The 15,245-nt window shown below is 54.8% G+C and overlaps 1 protein-coding gene across 3 annotated transcripts in view; it reads left to right on the forward strand.

Annotated features, from left to right (window-relative positions):
* The window catches only part of LOC133340604 (muscleblind-like protein 3), a 43,148-nt gene that overhangs the window by 14,964 nt on the left and 12,939 nt on the right, over nucleotides 1-15,245 (forward strand). For 2 of the 3 annotated variants that reach the window (XM_061548966.1, XM_061548984.1), the window contains 6 exons: nucleotides 4,395-4,507; nucleotides 5,970-6,092; nucleotides 7,242-7,415; nucleotides 8,033-8,263; nucleotides 8,841-9,083; nucleotides 14,285-14,338. In XM_061548966.1, the coding sequence (XP_061404950.1) occupies nucleotides 4,395-4,507; nucleotides 5,970-6,092; nucleotides 7,242-7,415; nucleotides 8,033-8,263; nucleotides 8,841-9,083; nucleotides 14,285-14,338 (938 nt within the window). The remainder of the gene's footprint in view (nucleotides 1-4,394; nucleotides 4,508-5,969; nucleotides 6,093-7,241; nucleotides 7,416-8,032; nucleotides 8,264-8,840; nucleotides 9,084-14,284; nucleotides 14,339-15,245) is intronic. The other variant, XM_061548975.1, reaches the window with a different exon arrangement.

Raw genomic sequence — 15,245 nt, forward strand, 5'->3', positions numbered from 1 at the left:
GCGGGAATCAAACTCGGGTCGCTAGGTTCGTAGCGCAGCACCACTGCTCACCACCACACTACCGCCTCCCACTCGCACACAGACATTCAAAGATAAAAAGACAAAGATCCCCCGTGTAGCCTTAACAGACTGTTGGGGCAAGTGCTGTTAGCGAGCACCTATGAAGGCCAGAACGGTACACGAGGGGGTGGGTGGCCAGCACCACGCCCGACCGCCTTTGTCTCCCCAGTGCGAGGTTTGCACACCGCACCGGTACTCATTTGAGGCTGAGTCGACCTCGGGGAGGCCCGGGACCGGTTCAGATAATCGTCACTGGTGTTGGCTGTGAGTGGGAATCGAACCCGTGTCGCTGAGTTTATAGCGCAGCACGCTAACCGCTACACTACCGCTCCCCACAGATACACACACACACAGATACACACACACCGATACACACACACCGATACACACACACCCATACACACACCCATACACACACACAGATACACACACACACACAGCTACACACACACAGATACACACACACAGATACACACAGATACACACACACAGATATACACACACAGATATACACACACAGATACACCCACACAGATACACACACAGATACACACACACATATATACACACACACACAGATACACACACACAGATATATACACACACCCATACACACACACACAGATACACACACACAGATACACACACACAGATACACACACACCGATACACACAAACCGATACACACACACCGATACACACACACCGATACACACCGATACACACAAACCGATACACACAAACCGATACACACACACCGATACACACCGATACACCGATACACACACCGATACACACACCGATACACACACACCGATACACACACACAGATACACACCGATACACACACACACAGATACACACCGATACACACACACAGATACACACACACAGATACACACAAACCAATACACACACACCGATACACACACCAACACACACCAACACACACACACACACGTGGTGCCAGGTGGTGGCTTTGCCCTCCCCGTGCGCCTAGGAGGAGCCCCCTTCTCGACCACTTACACCAATTAGCGGCTAATTAGTCATGTCAGGAGGAGGGAGGGAGGGTGCGGAGTCTGTGCCCCTCCCTTCTCCTGACCCCCCGCAGTCTCCTCATCCATGGCCTCGTTAAATAATCACCATTGTCATGGATACCGCTGGTGCCACCACCACCACCCCTCGCCACCAGCACCGCAGCTCCCTCTCTTGTGGGGGAGTTCAATCCCTGCCTGGGGTCCGGGGTGGAGGGAGATGTCGGGGGCGATAGGGTTAGTTGTAGTCGCGGGGTTGCCACGATCCTACCACGTGTAACGTACGATGTAGCATATCCACGAGAATCGTATCGTCCATCCGGCAACGTATCGTCCGTGAATACCCCTGTAAACCCGCATCACGACTCGCAGTGAGCCTCGACTATTGTAGAAGTTAATTTAAACACATTCCTCCTGCGGAGGGAGCTGGTAGGAACGTTGGGTTGCTCGGTCAATGGCCAGGGTCAATGGCGGCGTGGTGTATTCCGCAAATATGCCCGACTGAGGGCGGGCACAAGCCGGCGTGAGTAGGTTAAACGTTGAGTTTTATAAGGGCACCACGGGGTGACCAGCCCCTCCCCACCCAGCCCCACCCCTCCCAACCCCCACCCTACCCCACCCTCCCCACTCAGCCCCTCCCCACCCTCCCCACCCAGCCCCTCCCCACCCAGCCCCACCCCTCCCAACCCCCACCCTCCCCACCCAGCCCCCCCCTACCCAGCCCCACCCCTCCCAACCCCCACCCTACCCCACCCTCCCCACCCAGCCCCTCCCCACCCTCCCCTCCCACCCAGCCTCACCCTCCCCACCCAGCCCCACCCTCCCCACCCAGCCCCTCCCTGCACGACGGACACAATAATCCCCTGTGGGCTGGTGTAACCAGGAGGTTCCTACCAGTATTATATTTCTTTCTTGTTCTGTCACTGACAGTTGCGTGCGTTATGTGCGTCTGTGTGCTGCAAAGTTTTACCCGGGATTACAGGACCGACCCACGGGCAGGTTTACGTCGAGTGATCCGCAGTCGAGGAACTTTAAGGCAATCTCCAGTGGTACTGAAAAATGTTGTTTACGTTTACAAGACGATGAGACATCGATTTCGCGATAATCGTCATTCGTCGTGAACGTTGATATTATATCTAGAACACTTGTATCACGGCGACGCTCGGACGAGTAGGTCGTAACGACGCATCAATTCGTAAATCTGCCGATGAGATTGTGTCTGAGACGCACAGTACGTACAGTCAGTATAGCACGTGCTTTCATAACGCAAATTGGATACAACGCGATGAATGTATTAGGGAACACGTCTTTTTATGACGCGGATGCCAATTGGATATCACGCGATAGACTGAACAGAAACTGCGTCGCGAGTAGAAATTGGTGGTTGTACCGCTGCCTCAGGGTAGCATCGCACGAGGCATTGGGATGCTGCTGGGTGCTTATTATAGATGGCACCCACGTGCCTCAGTCATTTTTCAGCCTGCGTACGCATCTAACGTGTTATAATTACGCGATTCTTCCATAACGCGGTGGTTCTTTAAGAAGGCAACTACTACCGTGTTATAGGTGAACAGACTATTTGTCTGTTTACTCACCTAACACCATCTGTGTCTGAGGTTGTGTGTCTATGTGACCGTGGGGAGCAGTAGTGTAGTGGTGTTAGCGCGCTGCGCTACAGACATGGTAACCCAAGTTCTATTCCAGCTCACGACCAGCACGAGTGACGATTATCTGAGCCGCTCCTGGGCCTCTTTTAGGTCAACTCGGCCTCAAATGAGTACCTGGTGCGGTGTGTAAACATCGCCACTAGGGAGACAAAGGTGGCCGGGCGTGGTGCTGGCCACCCTCCCCCTCGCGTGCCGTGCCGGCCTTCATAGGTGCTCGCTAACAGCACTTGCCCCAACAGTCTGTTTAGGCTATATGGGAGGGATCTTTGTATGTCTGAGGCTTTGTGTGACTATCCGTACATCTGTGAGGCTCTGTAACCGCCTGCGTATCTGAGGAGCACCTAGCCTGGCACAGGTGCTGCAGTGACGTCACTGCCACTTTGTGGCGAATGGCAGTTGTTGCATATCCGAGGCTGTGTGTTTGCGCGACTGCTTGCGTGTTTATTGGACAGTGTGTTCATCTGTCGAATGAGTCGGTGCTGTGCGTATGCCCATGATTCCCGCTGTGTAGCCATCTATGTTGAACCGTACCTAGCCAACCGTGCTAATCGGAGGTGAACTATGAGACTGGAAAGAAAGCCTCGGTGAAATAGACTTACATTGGACACAAAACAACGCACGGATCTCCTCTGTCGCCTTATGGCACTGTAGGAACAAGTGTTTTTAGCAAGCGCCTATTAAGGCTGCCACAACAAGCGGTGGTGTGGTGCGTTGGCATCGCCCTCGGCCACGATCGCCTTTCCCCAGTGCTGGAATGGACACCACACCAGACGCCTTTTGTTTTATTGCCGAGTCTTTCGAACGTGCAGAGCCTGGACAGATTGATGTGGAGCACATGCCGCTGTTGCACGGCTAGAAATTGAACCCAGGTCGCCGGGTTTCTAGTGCAGTGATTTTCCGCCAACCAATTTTGCCATCATTCCTCACGCAAAGACGCACACGTACACACGAGTGCATACGTACACGTATTACCATATTCGCACGTGTGCATGGACAACATAAACATACATTTCGATTTAAAGCTTTCGTGACTGCAGGGATTCATCTTCTTGGTTCTTTCGGTAAAGTCACGTAGAAGGGAAATATTTTATTAAGAACCAAGGAGAAAAAACGTAAACATACTCGAAACGCAAAGATTCTCCATATAGACTGTCCGGGCAGGTGCTGTTGGCGATCGAGTAGGTGGCCAACGTCACGCCAGGTCGCCTCTGTCTCCCCAGTTCTGATGTTTTATGCACCACATCAGGTCGGCTGAGTTGACCTAGGGGAGGCCCAGCGCCAATTAAAATATCCGCCACTTGAATTAGTCGTTACTCGGGTAGCCGTGTAATGCGCTTACCACTATACTACCGCTCCGCATACTTAAACACAACACTCCTACACACACCTACATGCACACACCTATGTACACACTCGCAAAGACAAACATCCCTCACACCAAGTGCTGTTGTGCGTACGTATATTGAACTTCTTCCGCATCGTACGTACGCAGCCAACCGTGTTCATCGGAGGTGCACCACACATCGGGTGCCCTTTTAAGGCTGAGTAGACCTAGCATCTACTAAGCCTCTTGCACATGCTCTTATGCGCGCGCACACACACTCACGCTCGCTCTCTCTCCCTCTCCCCACAGGAGCCGACTGTCGGTGGGGGAGCTCCCTGGCAGCAGGGCCCATGAACAGCGAGGTGGCGGCCGTGGCCCCCATCAGCCTGGTGCCCCGCGACACCAAGTGGCTCACGCTCGAGGTAGCCCCCCCCCCCCCCCCCACATCTCCGCAACCCCCTTGAGGCTCCCCCAAACTTCCCTCGACTCTTCTCAATTTATACCGTCGCCTACGCACTGATGGCCACAGCCGCCCCCCTTCACACCCCCTACCTCCACACACCCCTCCACCTCCACACCCCCCCTCTCCACACCACCCACTACTAACCCCCCCTCCACACCCCCCACCTCCACACCCCCCCTCCTCCCCACACCCCTCCACCCCCCCTCTCCACACCCCCCCCACCTTATACACTATCCACGAATCCACCCCCAGACGTCCCTCTACGCTATCCCTCGGAGCCCCCTAGACTCTCCTAGCCGCCCCTCCAGACCCCACGGAGTGGTTCTGTACAAACTCCCGCCCCCGCTAGCTCTGCCTCCAGTCCTCTGCTGCCCACCCCCCCCACCCCCCGCATCCCCCGAGCTGTCTCTCCACACATCCCCGAGTGGCCCCCCCAGACTTCTCCTCTGACCTCCCTTATGCCGCCCCTACCGCTGTACAATTTCAGCCGTGTTACTCGCCACGTTTAGTCCGTTGTCCTTCCCTCCCGCACCTCCGATTAGCACGGTTGGCTACGTACGGTGCGAAAGAAGTTCAACATACGTACATGACCGAGAAGCAGGGGTCTCCGTATGTCAAACGGCCAAAGAGGCTTTCCGACTGGGTTGAACGTATTTATTTTCATGTCTTTGCAAAGTGAAAGTCAATGGTTGGCCAAGACGTCCCGAGCGCACGGTTTTTCGACGAATTCCACACAGCAGCAAAGTGTCTGGCTGTAGAATTGGTAGCGCGCGCATGCAGAGTGCAGCACCGCTACGCAACGCTGCTGCCTGACCACATCTCACGGGGACCGCCGCCGTTACCTAATTTGTCCCATGTGCCTATTCTAGAGTCACATCTACCCCTGGTGGGCCGGGGAGTCGTCGCCCCTCCCCCCCGAAACACTCGCTCGTGAAGCCCTCCCGTAGGCCCTTTTGCGCCACCCCCCACCAGACACCCCCACCCCCGCACTGCCGTTCCCCCGGATCCGTCAAGCTCTGTACACGCAGTGTGTGTGCGCGTGCTCGTGAGCAAGATCCATAGTTTTTTTTTTTAGTCGGATCGTGTAAACATAAAAGCGTGTCGTTAAACCCGCTGTCAGGTAAACCAAACGTGCCAATCAGTCACTGCTTCAGCACACCGGTGTGTTGGAGAGTCAACCCACAGCGTTTACAATTTGAGTACTGTGAGGTATCGCCGGCGATTACAACAACCAGCTCCGACAGGCGATTAGCCAGGATTGTGAAAAAGTCTTCCTCTTTCGGTTTTAAATTTTGAGTAAGCTATTAAAACCCGTGAGCAAGAGTTCTCTTGCGTGTGTGCCTGCCCAGACCTGCGTGCGCACCCGTGTACATGTGTCGTGTGTGTGTACGCATGTCGTGTGTTCACCCGTGCCTGCGTAGGTGTGCCGTGAGTTCCAGCGGGGCGCGTGCTCGCGCACTGCGGAGGAGTGTCGCTACGCCCACCCCCCCAAGCACGTGAGCGCCCCCCACGGGCGCGTCATAGCCTGCTTCGACTCACTCAAGGTGCGTGCGTGCGTGCGCGTGCGTGCGCGTGTGTGTCTTCGTGTGAGTGGGGTCATCTCAGTCAGTCGACCCGTGGCACCCGGGTCTGCCCCGTGATCTCCTGCCAGCGGGCGTTCGACACTTCACGTGGCCTCAAGGTGCACATGGCCTGGCACAAGCGTCGTGGTGATGTCACCGCCACTTAGTGGCGAATGGCGATTGTTGTTGTGGGGAGCGGTAGTGTAGCGGTTAGCGCGCTGCGCTATGAACCTGGCGACCCGGGTTCGATTCCCGCTCATGGCCAACACCCAGTGACAATTATCTGAACCGGTCCTGGGCCTCCCCTAGGTCGACTCAGCCTCAAATGAGCAACCGGTGCAATGTGTAAACATCGCCACTGGGGATACAAAGGCGGTCAGGCGTGGTGCTGGCCACCCACCCCCTCGTGTACCGTTTCGGCCTTCATAGGGGCTCGCTAACAGCACTTGCCCCTACAGTCTGTTAAGGCAATACGGGGGATCTTTGTGTGCGTGGGTGGGTGGGTGGGAGGCTCGTGAGGGAAGCTGCTACTGGGCAGTTGGAGGCGGTCGTTTTCCATCAACAACAGAGGGCAGAGAGAGCAACACTCACAACAATGAGCGCCAGGTGGCTAAAATGCAGCAAGTTGGCACGGTAGGGGGCACAGCAGAGGACCTGATTTCGGTTCCCTCTCGGTCAACATCAGTGGCAAATATCTGAACCAGTCCTGGGCTTCCTCTAGGTCGACTCAGACTTAAATGAGTACCTGGTTCGGTGTGTAAAAACATTAGCATTGGGGAGACAAAGTCGGCTTGGCGTGGTGCTGGCCACCCACCCTTCAGTGCCGAACAAGCTTAATAGTCGCTCGCTCACAGGACTTGGCCCAAACGGTCTGTTGAGGGTATAGGTGGGATCTTTGTCTTTTGTGAGCGTATCTGCTTGTGCAGGTGAGTGTGCGAACGCGATCGGTGCGAGTGTCCCAGTGAGCCCGCGGGTGAGTGAGTGCGTGTTCCTGCGTGCGCACGCGTGTGATCGTCCACAACTGTATTTAGTTTGTTGTCCTTTCCACGCATAAGTGTACGTCCTCGTGCGCGGAACCCTCGGGTGTGTGCGTGTGCGTCACATTGCGTGCGCGCGTCATCACTGTGTCAGGGCCGCTGCACGCGTGAGAACTGCAAGTACCTGCACCCGCCCGCGCACCTCAAGACGCAGCTCGAGATTAACGGCAAAAACAACCTGATCCAGCAGAAGAACCTCACGGCGATGGCGCACATGCAGATGATGGCGCCCTCCATGCTCGCGCCCATGCACTCCTACCCCCAGCTGGTGAGGGCGTTGCCTCCCCCCCCATTTCCCCCCCACTTAAACCCCAAAATTAGATGATCCTGGTGCACGCGTGTGTGTGTTTGTGTGTGCGTGCCTGTGTTTGTGTGTGTGCGTGCGTGCATATGTGTGTTTGTGTGTGCGCTTATGTGCGCTTGTGTGTGCAGGTCTTTGTATCTGCCTTCATAGGTGCTCGCTAACAGCACTTGCCCCAACAGTCTGTTGAAGCTATACGGGGGTGGGGGGGGGGGTCTTTGTGGTGTCTGCACGCACATGGGGAACGGTAGTGTAGCGGTTAGCGCGCTGCGCTACGAATCCGGCAACCCGGGTTTGATTCTCACTCACACCAGCGACGATTATCTGAACCGGTCCTGAGCCTCCACTAGGTCGTAAACATCGCCACTAGGGCCGTGCCGACCTTCATAGGTGCTCACGAACAGCACTTTCATGGGAATAGACACATGGCCCCATGGGTAGTGACGCGTGGGGCACCCTGGGTAAAGATTCACAACCGCCCCTCCTCTTGCTGGAGATACGCAGCACAAAAGCTGGGCGTGCACTGCACTCGACCCCATGATCCCCTGCGACGCCATGTCCTCTCGACCCCATGACCCCCGCAGAGCATGTACTCGCAGCCGGCCTCCCCGATGCCATACCTGAGTTACCTGTCCCCGGCGACCCCGGGCCTCGGCTACCTCCCTCCGGATGTCCTGGCCACGGCGGGGGGTGCCATGCCGGGCACCCACGCGGCGCTCGTCATGAACGCGCATGCGCCCGGCGCCATGGCGGCGGCAACGGCCGCTGGCGCCCTGCAGCCCGGAATGCGACCCCTCCGCACGGACAAGCTGGACGTACGTACGCACGACACGCACGGACAAAGATCCCCCGTATAGCCTTTGACAGACGGTAGGGGCAAGTGCTGTTAGCGAGCACCTGTGAAGGCCGGCACGGTACACGAGGTGGTGGTTAGCCAGCACCACGCCCGGCCGCCTTTGTCTCCCGAGTGGCGACGTTTGCACACTGCACCAGGTACTCATTTTACGCTGAGTCGACCTAGAGAAGGCCAAGGGCCGGTTAAAATATTCACCACCGTTAATGGTCCTGAGCGGGAATCAACGCGCTCACCACTACACAACCACTCTCCACACGCACACATACACACACATCAAGACCAACCGCCGTTTGCCATGAAGTGGCGATGATGTCACCACGGCGCTTATGCCAGGCTAGGTGCACGCTGAAGCCACGTGAAGTGTCATATATACACACAGGCATAATCACTCGCATGCATGCACGCACACAGACAGGCATATACTGGCGACGCACACTCGTACTCAAATAAAGGTGACCGCCAAACCGAACCAGCCATCGCGTCGTCATCACGCCTACCCGCTCCCACCACCTCCCTGCGCCACGCCTCACCACCAGGTGTGCTCGGAGTTTGTGCGTGGGGGTTGCCCCCTGTCGGCGGACGACTGCCGCCTGGCGCACCCTCCGGAGCGGGGCCTGCTGGACCCGGCGGACGGGCGCGTCACCGTGTGCATGGACTTCGTGAAGGGCCGCTGCTCGCGCCACAAGTGCCGCTACTTCCACCCGCCGCTCCACCTGCAGGCCAAGGTCAAGGCCCTGCAGCACCAGGCCAACCAGGCGGCCGCCGCCGCCGCCATCGCGGTGAGTGACGGCTCCCGGGGGAGGAGGAGCGAACGGCGGTCGTGATGGGCAGGTGGCAGGGGTGGGCAGAGGCGGGCGGTCGGACGCACGCCAGCAGCAGTGCTTGAGTTGTGTGTGAGCGGTGGTAATTGTGTAGTCGGCGTGAGCGGCGGGTTGGGTGGGCAGCGGCAGTGGTCGGGGCAGCAAGCACGGGAGTAGGGTGAGATGGGCAGCCGCCGGGTACACGTTGGCCTCGGGCAGAGATTGTCAATGCTGGCAGGGGCGGCGGGCAGTGGGGCGTGGGTGTGCACGCACCGGCGATAGGAAGTGTGGGTGAGGTGCAGACAGCAGATGTGGACGATAGGGGCTGGTGAGCAGCGGCAACGTGCAGCAGGGAGGTGTGGGGAATCAAAAGTAAGTGAGCAGCAGCAGGCCTGGTTGGGCGAGCAGTAGCCCTGAGCATCGGGGGCACAAGCGGGAGAACAGCGCAGACGAGGCCAGGAAGAATAAGCAGGTGGCTAGCGAGGACATGCAGGGAGAAGGGGCAGGTGGACATGCAGCTAGACACAGGCAACAGGAGCAAGGTGGAGGATGCTAGTGGGCAGTTGGCTATCGGCATTGGGCACACGTGGGCAGCAGCTATGGGCAGCGGGTGGGCAGCAACAGCTGGGCATCAGGTGCAAATTGGCAGAGGCAGATGAGGGCAGAGGGAATTGGAATTGAGCCGTGCAGGGGCACAGGGAATCGGTCGCAAACACGGCACGGACAGTCACCGTGTGCAGAGGCTGAGCTCCACAGTGGAGCTGTGTAGAACGTTGGGGCAAGTGGCTGTCGGTGAGAATTTATGAGGTGTCACCAGTGTACGCACATTGTACGCACGCACACGAATACAGACACGCGGTGTTACACACGCATTCGCATGTATGCTCACACAGATAAGTGCCTCAATAGGTCCACACACACCTTTGTATATGTATACTTACGCACGCTCAGTCATACACATTTATACCTACATGAATGTGTACACTTACACGCGCGTCCGTATAGCAATATTACGCAAGTTTGTACACAGACCGTGCTTGACATATGCATATACACACACATACATTGCACATATATATTCATATGAAAACACATTCTTATCTTATATAAAAAAAAAAAGGTCCCCGTTATGGCCAACGTAGACTGTTAGCGAGGGGGTGGTGTGACCAGGACCCATGGCCAGCCACAGTTTCCCCTTACAGAAGTGATGTTTACACACCATGACAGATGCTCACTTAAGGCCGAGTTGACCTAGGGGAGGCCCATTACTAGGTCAAGATATATATGTCAGCCAGAGTCAGAAATCGAAATCGGGGTACGAGGTTTGTAGCGTACTGCACCACAGACGTTCCGAGCGCATTTAGAATTTATGATGCACACAAATTCATACCACTCAAGACACGTTTAAATTAATATTATATCCATAATAGAGGTTTTTGGGTTATATATATTACCTCTGTAATGATATTGTCCTCACATAAACGCATACATTTCAGCAGACATTTCCACAAATGTTTACATATATGCTCAATCATGGTGCCATGAAAAGCAGCATTTCACACATGCATGTACACTTGTGCACCCCTATATATACACCCATGCACATATGTACAAAGGCACACTTGAACACAAACATGCACGTGCACAGACAGGCATGCTTACGGGCACAGTTCACACACGCATACGCATCCACTGGCATACATACGCACATTTTGAATAAGACAGATCCCCCCTATAGACTTTAACAGTCTGTTGAGGCAAGTGCTGTTAGCAAACACGTAATGAAGGCCGGCACGGCACACGAGGGGGTGGGTGGCCAACACCACGCCCAGCCGCCTTTGTCTCCCTAGTGGCAACGTTTACACGCTGCACCAGGTACTCATTTTGAGGCTGAGCCGACCTAGGGGAGGCCCACGACCGGTTCAGATAATCGTCACTGGTGTTGGCCTTGAGCGGGAATCGAACTAGTGTCTCTGGGTTCGTAGTGCAGCGCGCTAGCCGCTAGCCGCTGCACTACCACTCCCCACACACATTCACATGCATGGATGCACGCACAGACAGTTTACATGGGCAACAACAACAACCGTCGTGGTGACGTCACATAGGCAAAGACACACATACACACACAGTTCATACACGCGCCTATGTTCACACTCGTATGCACACACACACACCTGTGCATGCATCTTGGTGCACTCGCACACAACACGCGCACACACGCACATCCATGCTCGCACGCACACGCGCGCACGCTCACACGCGCGCACATGCACACCCACACACGTGCTGTCTCGCGTGCATTAACGATAACGAGCTTTCTGGTAATGAGCGCGTTCATGTCGAGGGCATCCATAGCCAGCGTCTCCCTCGCCTAGAACACGGCCATCATGGCGGGTAGGCGGATGGGCAGGCGGGTGGGTGTGGGTGTGTTTGCAGAGGTAATTGGGTAGGTGGGTGAATGAGTGAGCGGATTGGTGAGTGGGTGGTTGAAATGGTGGGTAGGTCAGTGAATGGATGACTGCGTGGGCGAATAGAAGGGTGGGTGGGTAGGTGAGTGAGTAGGTTGGTGAATTAGTGGGCAGATAGGGGAGTTAGTTGTTGAGAGGATGTGTTGGTCAGTGAATGGATGAGTTGGTGGGTGGGTGGGTGGGGCAATGCTTGAGATGGTTGGTGAATAGGTGGGTAGGTGAGTGAGTAAATGGTTGAGTGGATTAGTGCGTAGATGAATGAGTGTGTGAGTGGTGGGTGGGTGAGTCGGTGTGTGGGTGCTCGGGTAGATATAGGAGTGTAAATTGGTAACTCAGTGTGTGAATGTATCCTTGTGTAGATGGATGAATGGGTCAGTTGGGTGAGTTGGTGGATGGATGGCGAGGCAGGCGAGTGGGGGTAGATATGCCTACCAAATGGGTCTTTACATCCTAATTATATGAAATGAATCCCAGCACGAAAATCCCACGCAACCATTGGCATTAATCTGCACAACGCTGCCTCACTACCTTTGCCTCCCGCCCCTCGTAAAATGTAATTAGAATTCCAAGTAATTAATCCCAAACCGTCAACAATTACCGTGAACAATTCCAGCGTCAATTACATCTCCCCACGGCTAATGCCTCTTAACGGCTCAAACTGCCGCTGCATTGGCTCCACTCGCGGGGGTGATCGTGGGCTCTCTCCGCTTATGCCGAGCAACCGCCGCGATCAGCTTCCTCGCGTCTCTCTCCGTCACGGGAAAAGGTTGCCAACTAGACGCGATTGTAATGCTCGCATGGGATGGGTTCTTGTGATTTGCGGCATTCGAACCACGCGGCAGCGAGAGAGAGAGGGATCGACGCCTCGCGGCCGAATTAACGCGGAATTTTTTGATCGACAAGTCCGGTCGAAGCGCCTCTCTGTTCTCCTCCATCGCAAAACGTGACGACGCCACCCCAGGCCGGAGGGCCCCTCGACATGAACGTGCGCTTACACGACTTAAAAAAAAAAAAGCGTTTTGTCCGTTTTTTTTGTAACAATTTTTTTTGGTAACGTTTCCCCCTCCCCCTCTTCCGCTCCCCTCCCCTTTTTTGTTTCCTCTTTCTCTCCTACCCATAATGCACCCGGCTTGACCTTTCACCTTTGCGACAATAACCGCCTGCCGCTGCCACCAACAACAAAAACCAAACCCCTGCCGCCCTCCCTGGCCGCGCCGCGCCCCCATTGGCTGGGCCGTGGTCACGTGACGTGTTGCTGCCTCTGCTACTACCTCCGCCCGCCGCCATCGCTGCCACCACCTTCGCCTTGCGCCGCCGCTGTGATGGTGGCGATGATGACGATGGTGGTGGTGATGGTGCTGATGATGATGATGGTGGCGCTACTGCTGATGATGATGATGACGATGCTGCCCTCGTCTCCACGGCTGCTGCTGCTACTGCTACCGCTGCTGTCAACGCCTGCTGCCATGATAACGCCGTGTGTCTGCCTCTTGCCCCTACCCCAACTTCTGACCCCTACATCCTGACCCCCTATACCTGAACCTACGCCCTGACCTCCTGCACCTGAATACCCGATCACTATATCCAACCATAAAACTCTGTCTTGCTTACCCACTCACTCGTCCACTCTTTCACCCTCCCAACCAACACATCACCCACTCACTCGTCATCTCACGCTTCACCCCGCCCATTTTCTCGCTCGCTCATCCCCTCCCCCGCTATCTCACCCACTTCCTCACCCACTTCCTCACCCATCACTGCCCTACCCATTCCTTCACCCTTTCACCCCCAATCCTTTTTCCTCACCTGCTCACCCCCATCACCCCTAACCTACACCTTCCCACCTCCGACACAACACAACACTGTTGCTAACTTTGTCAAATCTGCACGTGGGGTCCCTGTTGATTTGTTTTTGCACTGCATGTGTCTCCCATCTGCGCGCGCGTGTGTGTGTGTATAACCATCGCTGTTACGTAAACACATTGTCATGTGTGTGTGCCTGCATGTGTCTGTGTTTGACTCACCCATGCTACCCTCTTTCCTGTGTCTGCCGCTGTCACAACCACATGCTGTGCTCAAATCGCACGCGCACGCTCACGCTCACATACTCGCATTGACACGTACTGCTATTAATGATAATCACATGATCGCACACACGCACTCACGCACTCACACACTCAAAACGACACACGTGCTGTTAATGACAATCACATGGTCACACACACACACACATTAACCGCACACTCCACACACTCACCACACACCGTCTGATCCACGCACTCACGCTCATACACTCTCACCACACACACGCTGTTACCACACACTCCATACACTCACCACACACACCATCTGATCCACACACTCACACGCTCATACTCACCATACACGCCCTGTCACCACACACTCCATACATTCACCCCATACACTCACCACAAACACCATCGAACCCATGCACTCACACACTCGTACACACTCGCACACACACTTTCACCACACACTCCCACATCCCTCATGGTCTCGCCACACGTGCACACACACTCCTACACTGTCACCACACATTCTCCATATTCACTCGCACATCTCTCTCACCGCACTCACTCACGCTCGCCACACGCTCGCCGTACGCGCTAACCCTCACTTCACACACGCACACACACATACTCACCTCTCACCCCCCGTCACACCGATGGCCATAATATTTTTACGCAAAAGGCTCCAACAGCAGTGAAATCGCTGAAGAGACCATACAACGCGGCCTTTGACTTGGTACCCACACCCCCCCTTCCCACGCATGCCACGTTTGTACCCCAGTGCCCCCCCACCCCCTCCCCCCCCCCACCAAAAGTTAAACAAGGAAGAAAAATCACACGTACGCATGGATTCTGTAACACATCCAATGTGCATTTGTCTTCGGAAATGTTTAATTTATCAGTACGGAAGCCGGCGCTGTCGGGGCAAACACGGTTTGCTTCTTTGGAAATTGTCCAAATTTCTTTGCCTCGGATTGCCTTGGGCGGCAACACTTTGATGAATGAGGAAGCGTCGTTTTAAATTGGATTTATTCGCTCATAGCAACACATCTTTACACTGCACACACTGGGGTTGGTTGCATTGGAGCTTCTCCGCAAGCGTTATTGTGCTCACCCCCCCTCCCCCTGTTTACTGCTCCCAGCCTCTGCCGAATAGCGTTGTAGAACCTCCGTTAAGAGAACGAGACCAGCACGCGAATAGTTGTTAATTTTATATATATTTTAAGTCATATCTTTGCAAATTTAGACCAAAAAAAAACTAATTGTTTCACTAAATCTTGACTTAAAGTTTTCGTGACTGTAGGAATTCATATTCTTGGGTCTTTCGGTAAAGTCACGTAGATAGATTCAAATAAAATAACAACAAAAAACTACGACGTTTAGATCGCAACACAAGCGGTCGTCTTCAGGAACAAAGGCGACCGCTTGTGTTCCGATCGACACTGTCGTAGTTTTTGTTTGTTATTTTTTGTTATTTTCTTTGAACCTATCTACGTGACTTGAACGAAAGACCCAAGAATGTTTAAACTTAGTAATTGGCCCAACTTCCCAAAGCAAGGGACGCTCCTGAGAAAGTATAGAAACTCAAGGCAATGCTTCCCTCGGACAAATCGATCGCGCCGTTACTGTCCAAAACCTTGATA

This window comes from Lethenteron reissneri, chromosome 2 (genome assembly GCF_015708825.2).
Source record: "Lethenteron reissneri isolate LAM-NWPU_2019-01 chromosome 2, ASM1570882v1, whole genome shotgun sequence".
Taxonomy (NCBI): domain Eukaryota; kingdom Metazoa; phylum Chordata; class Hyperoartia; order Petromyzontiformes; family Petromyzontidae; genus Lethenteron; species Lethenteron reissneri.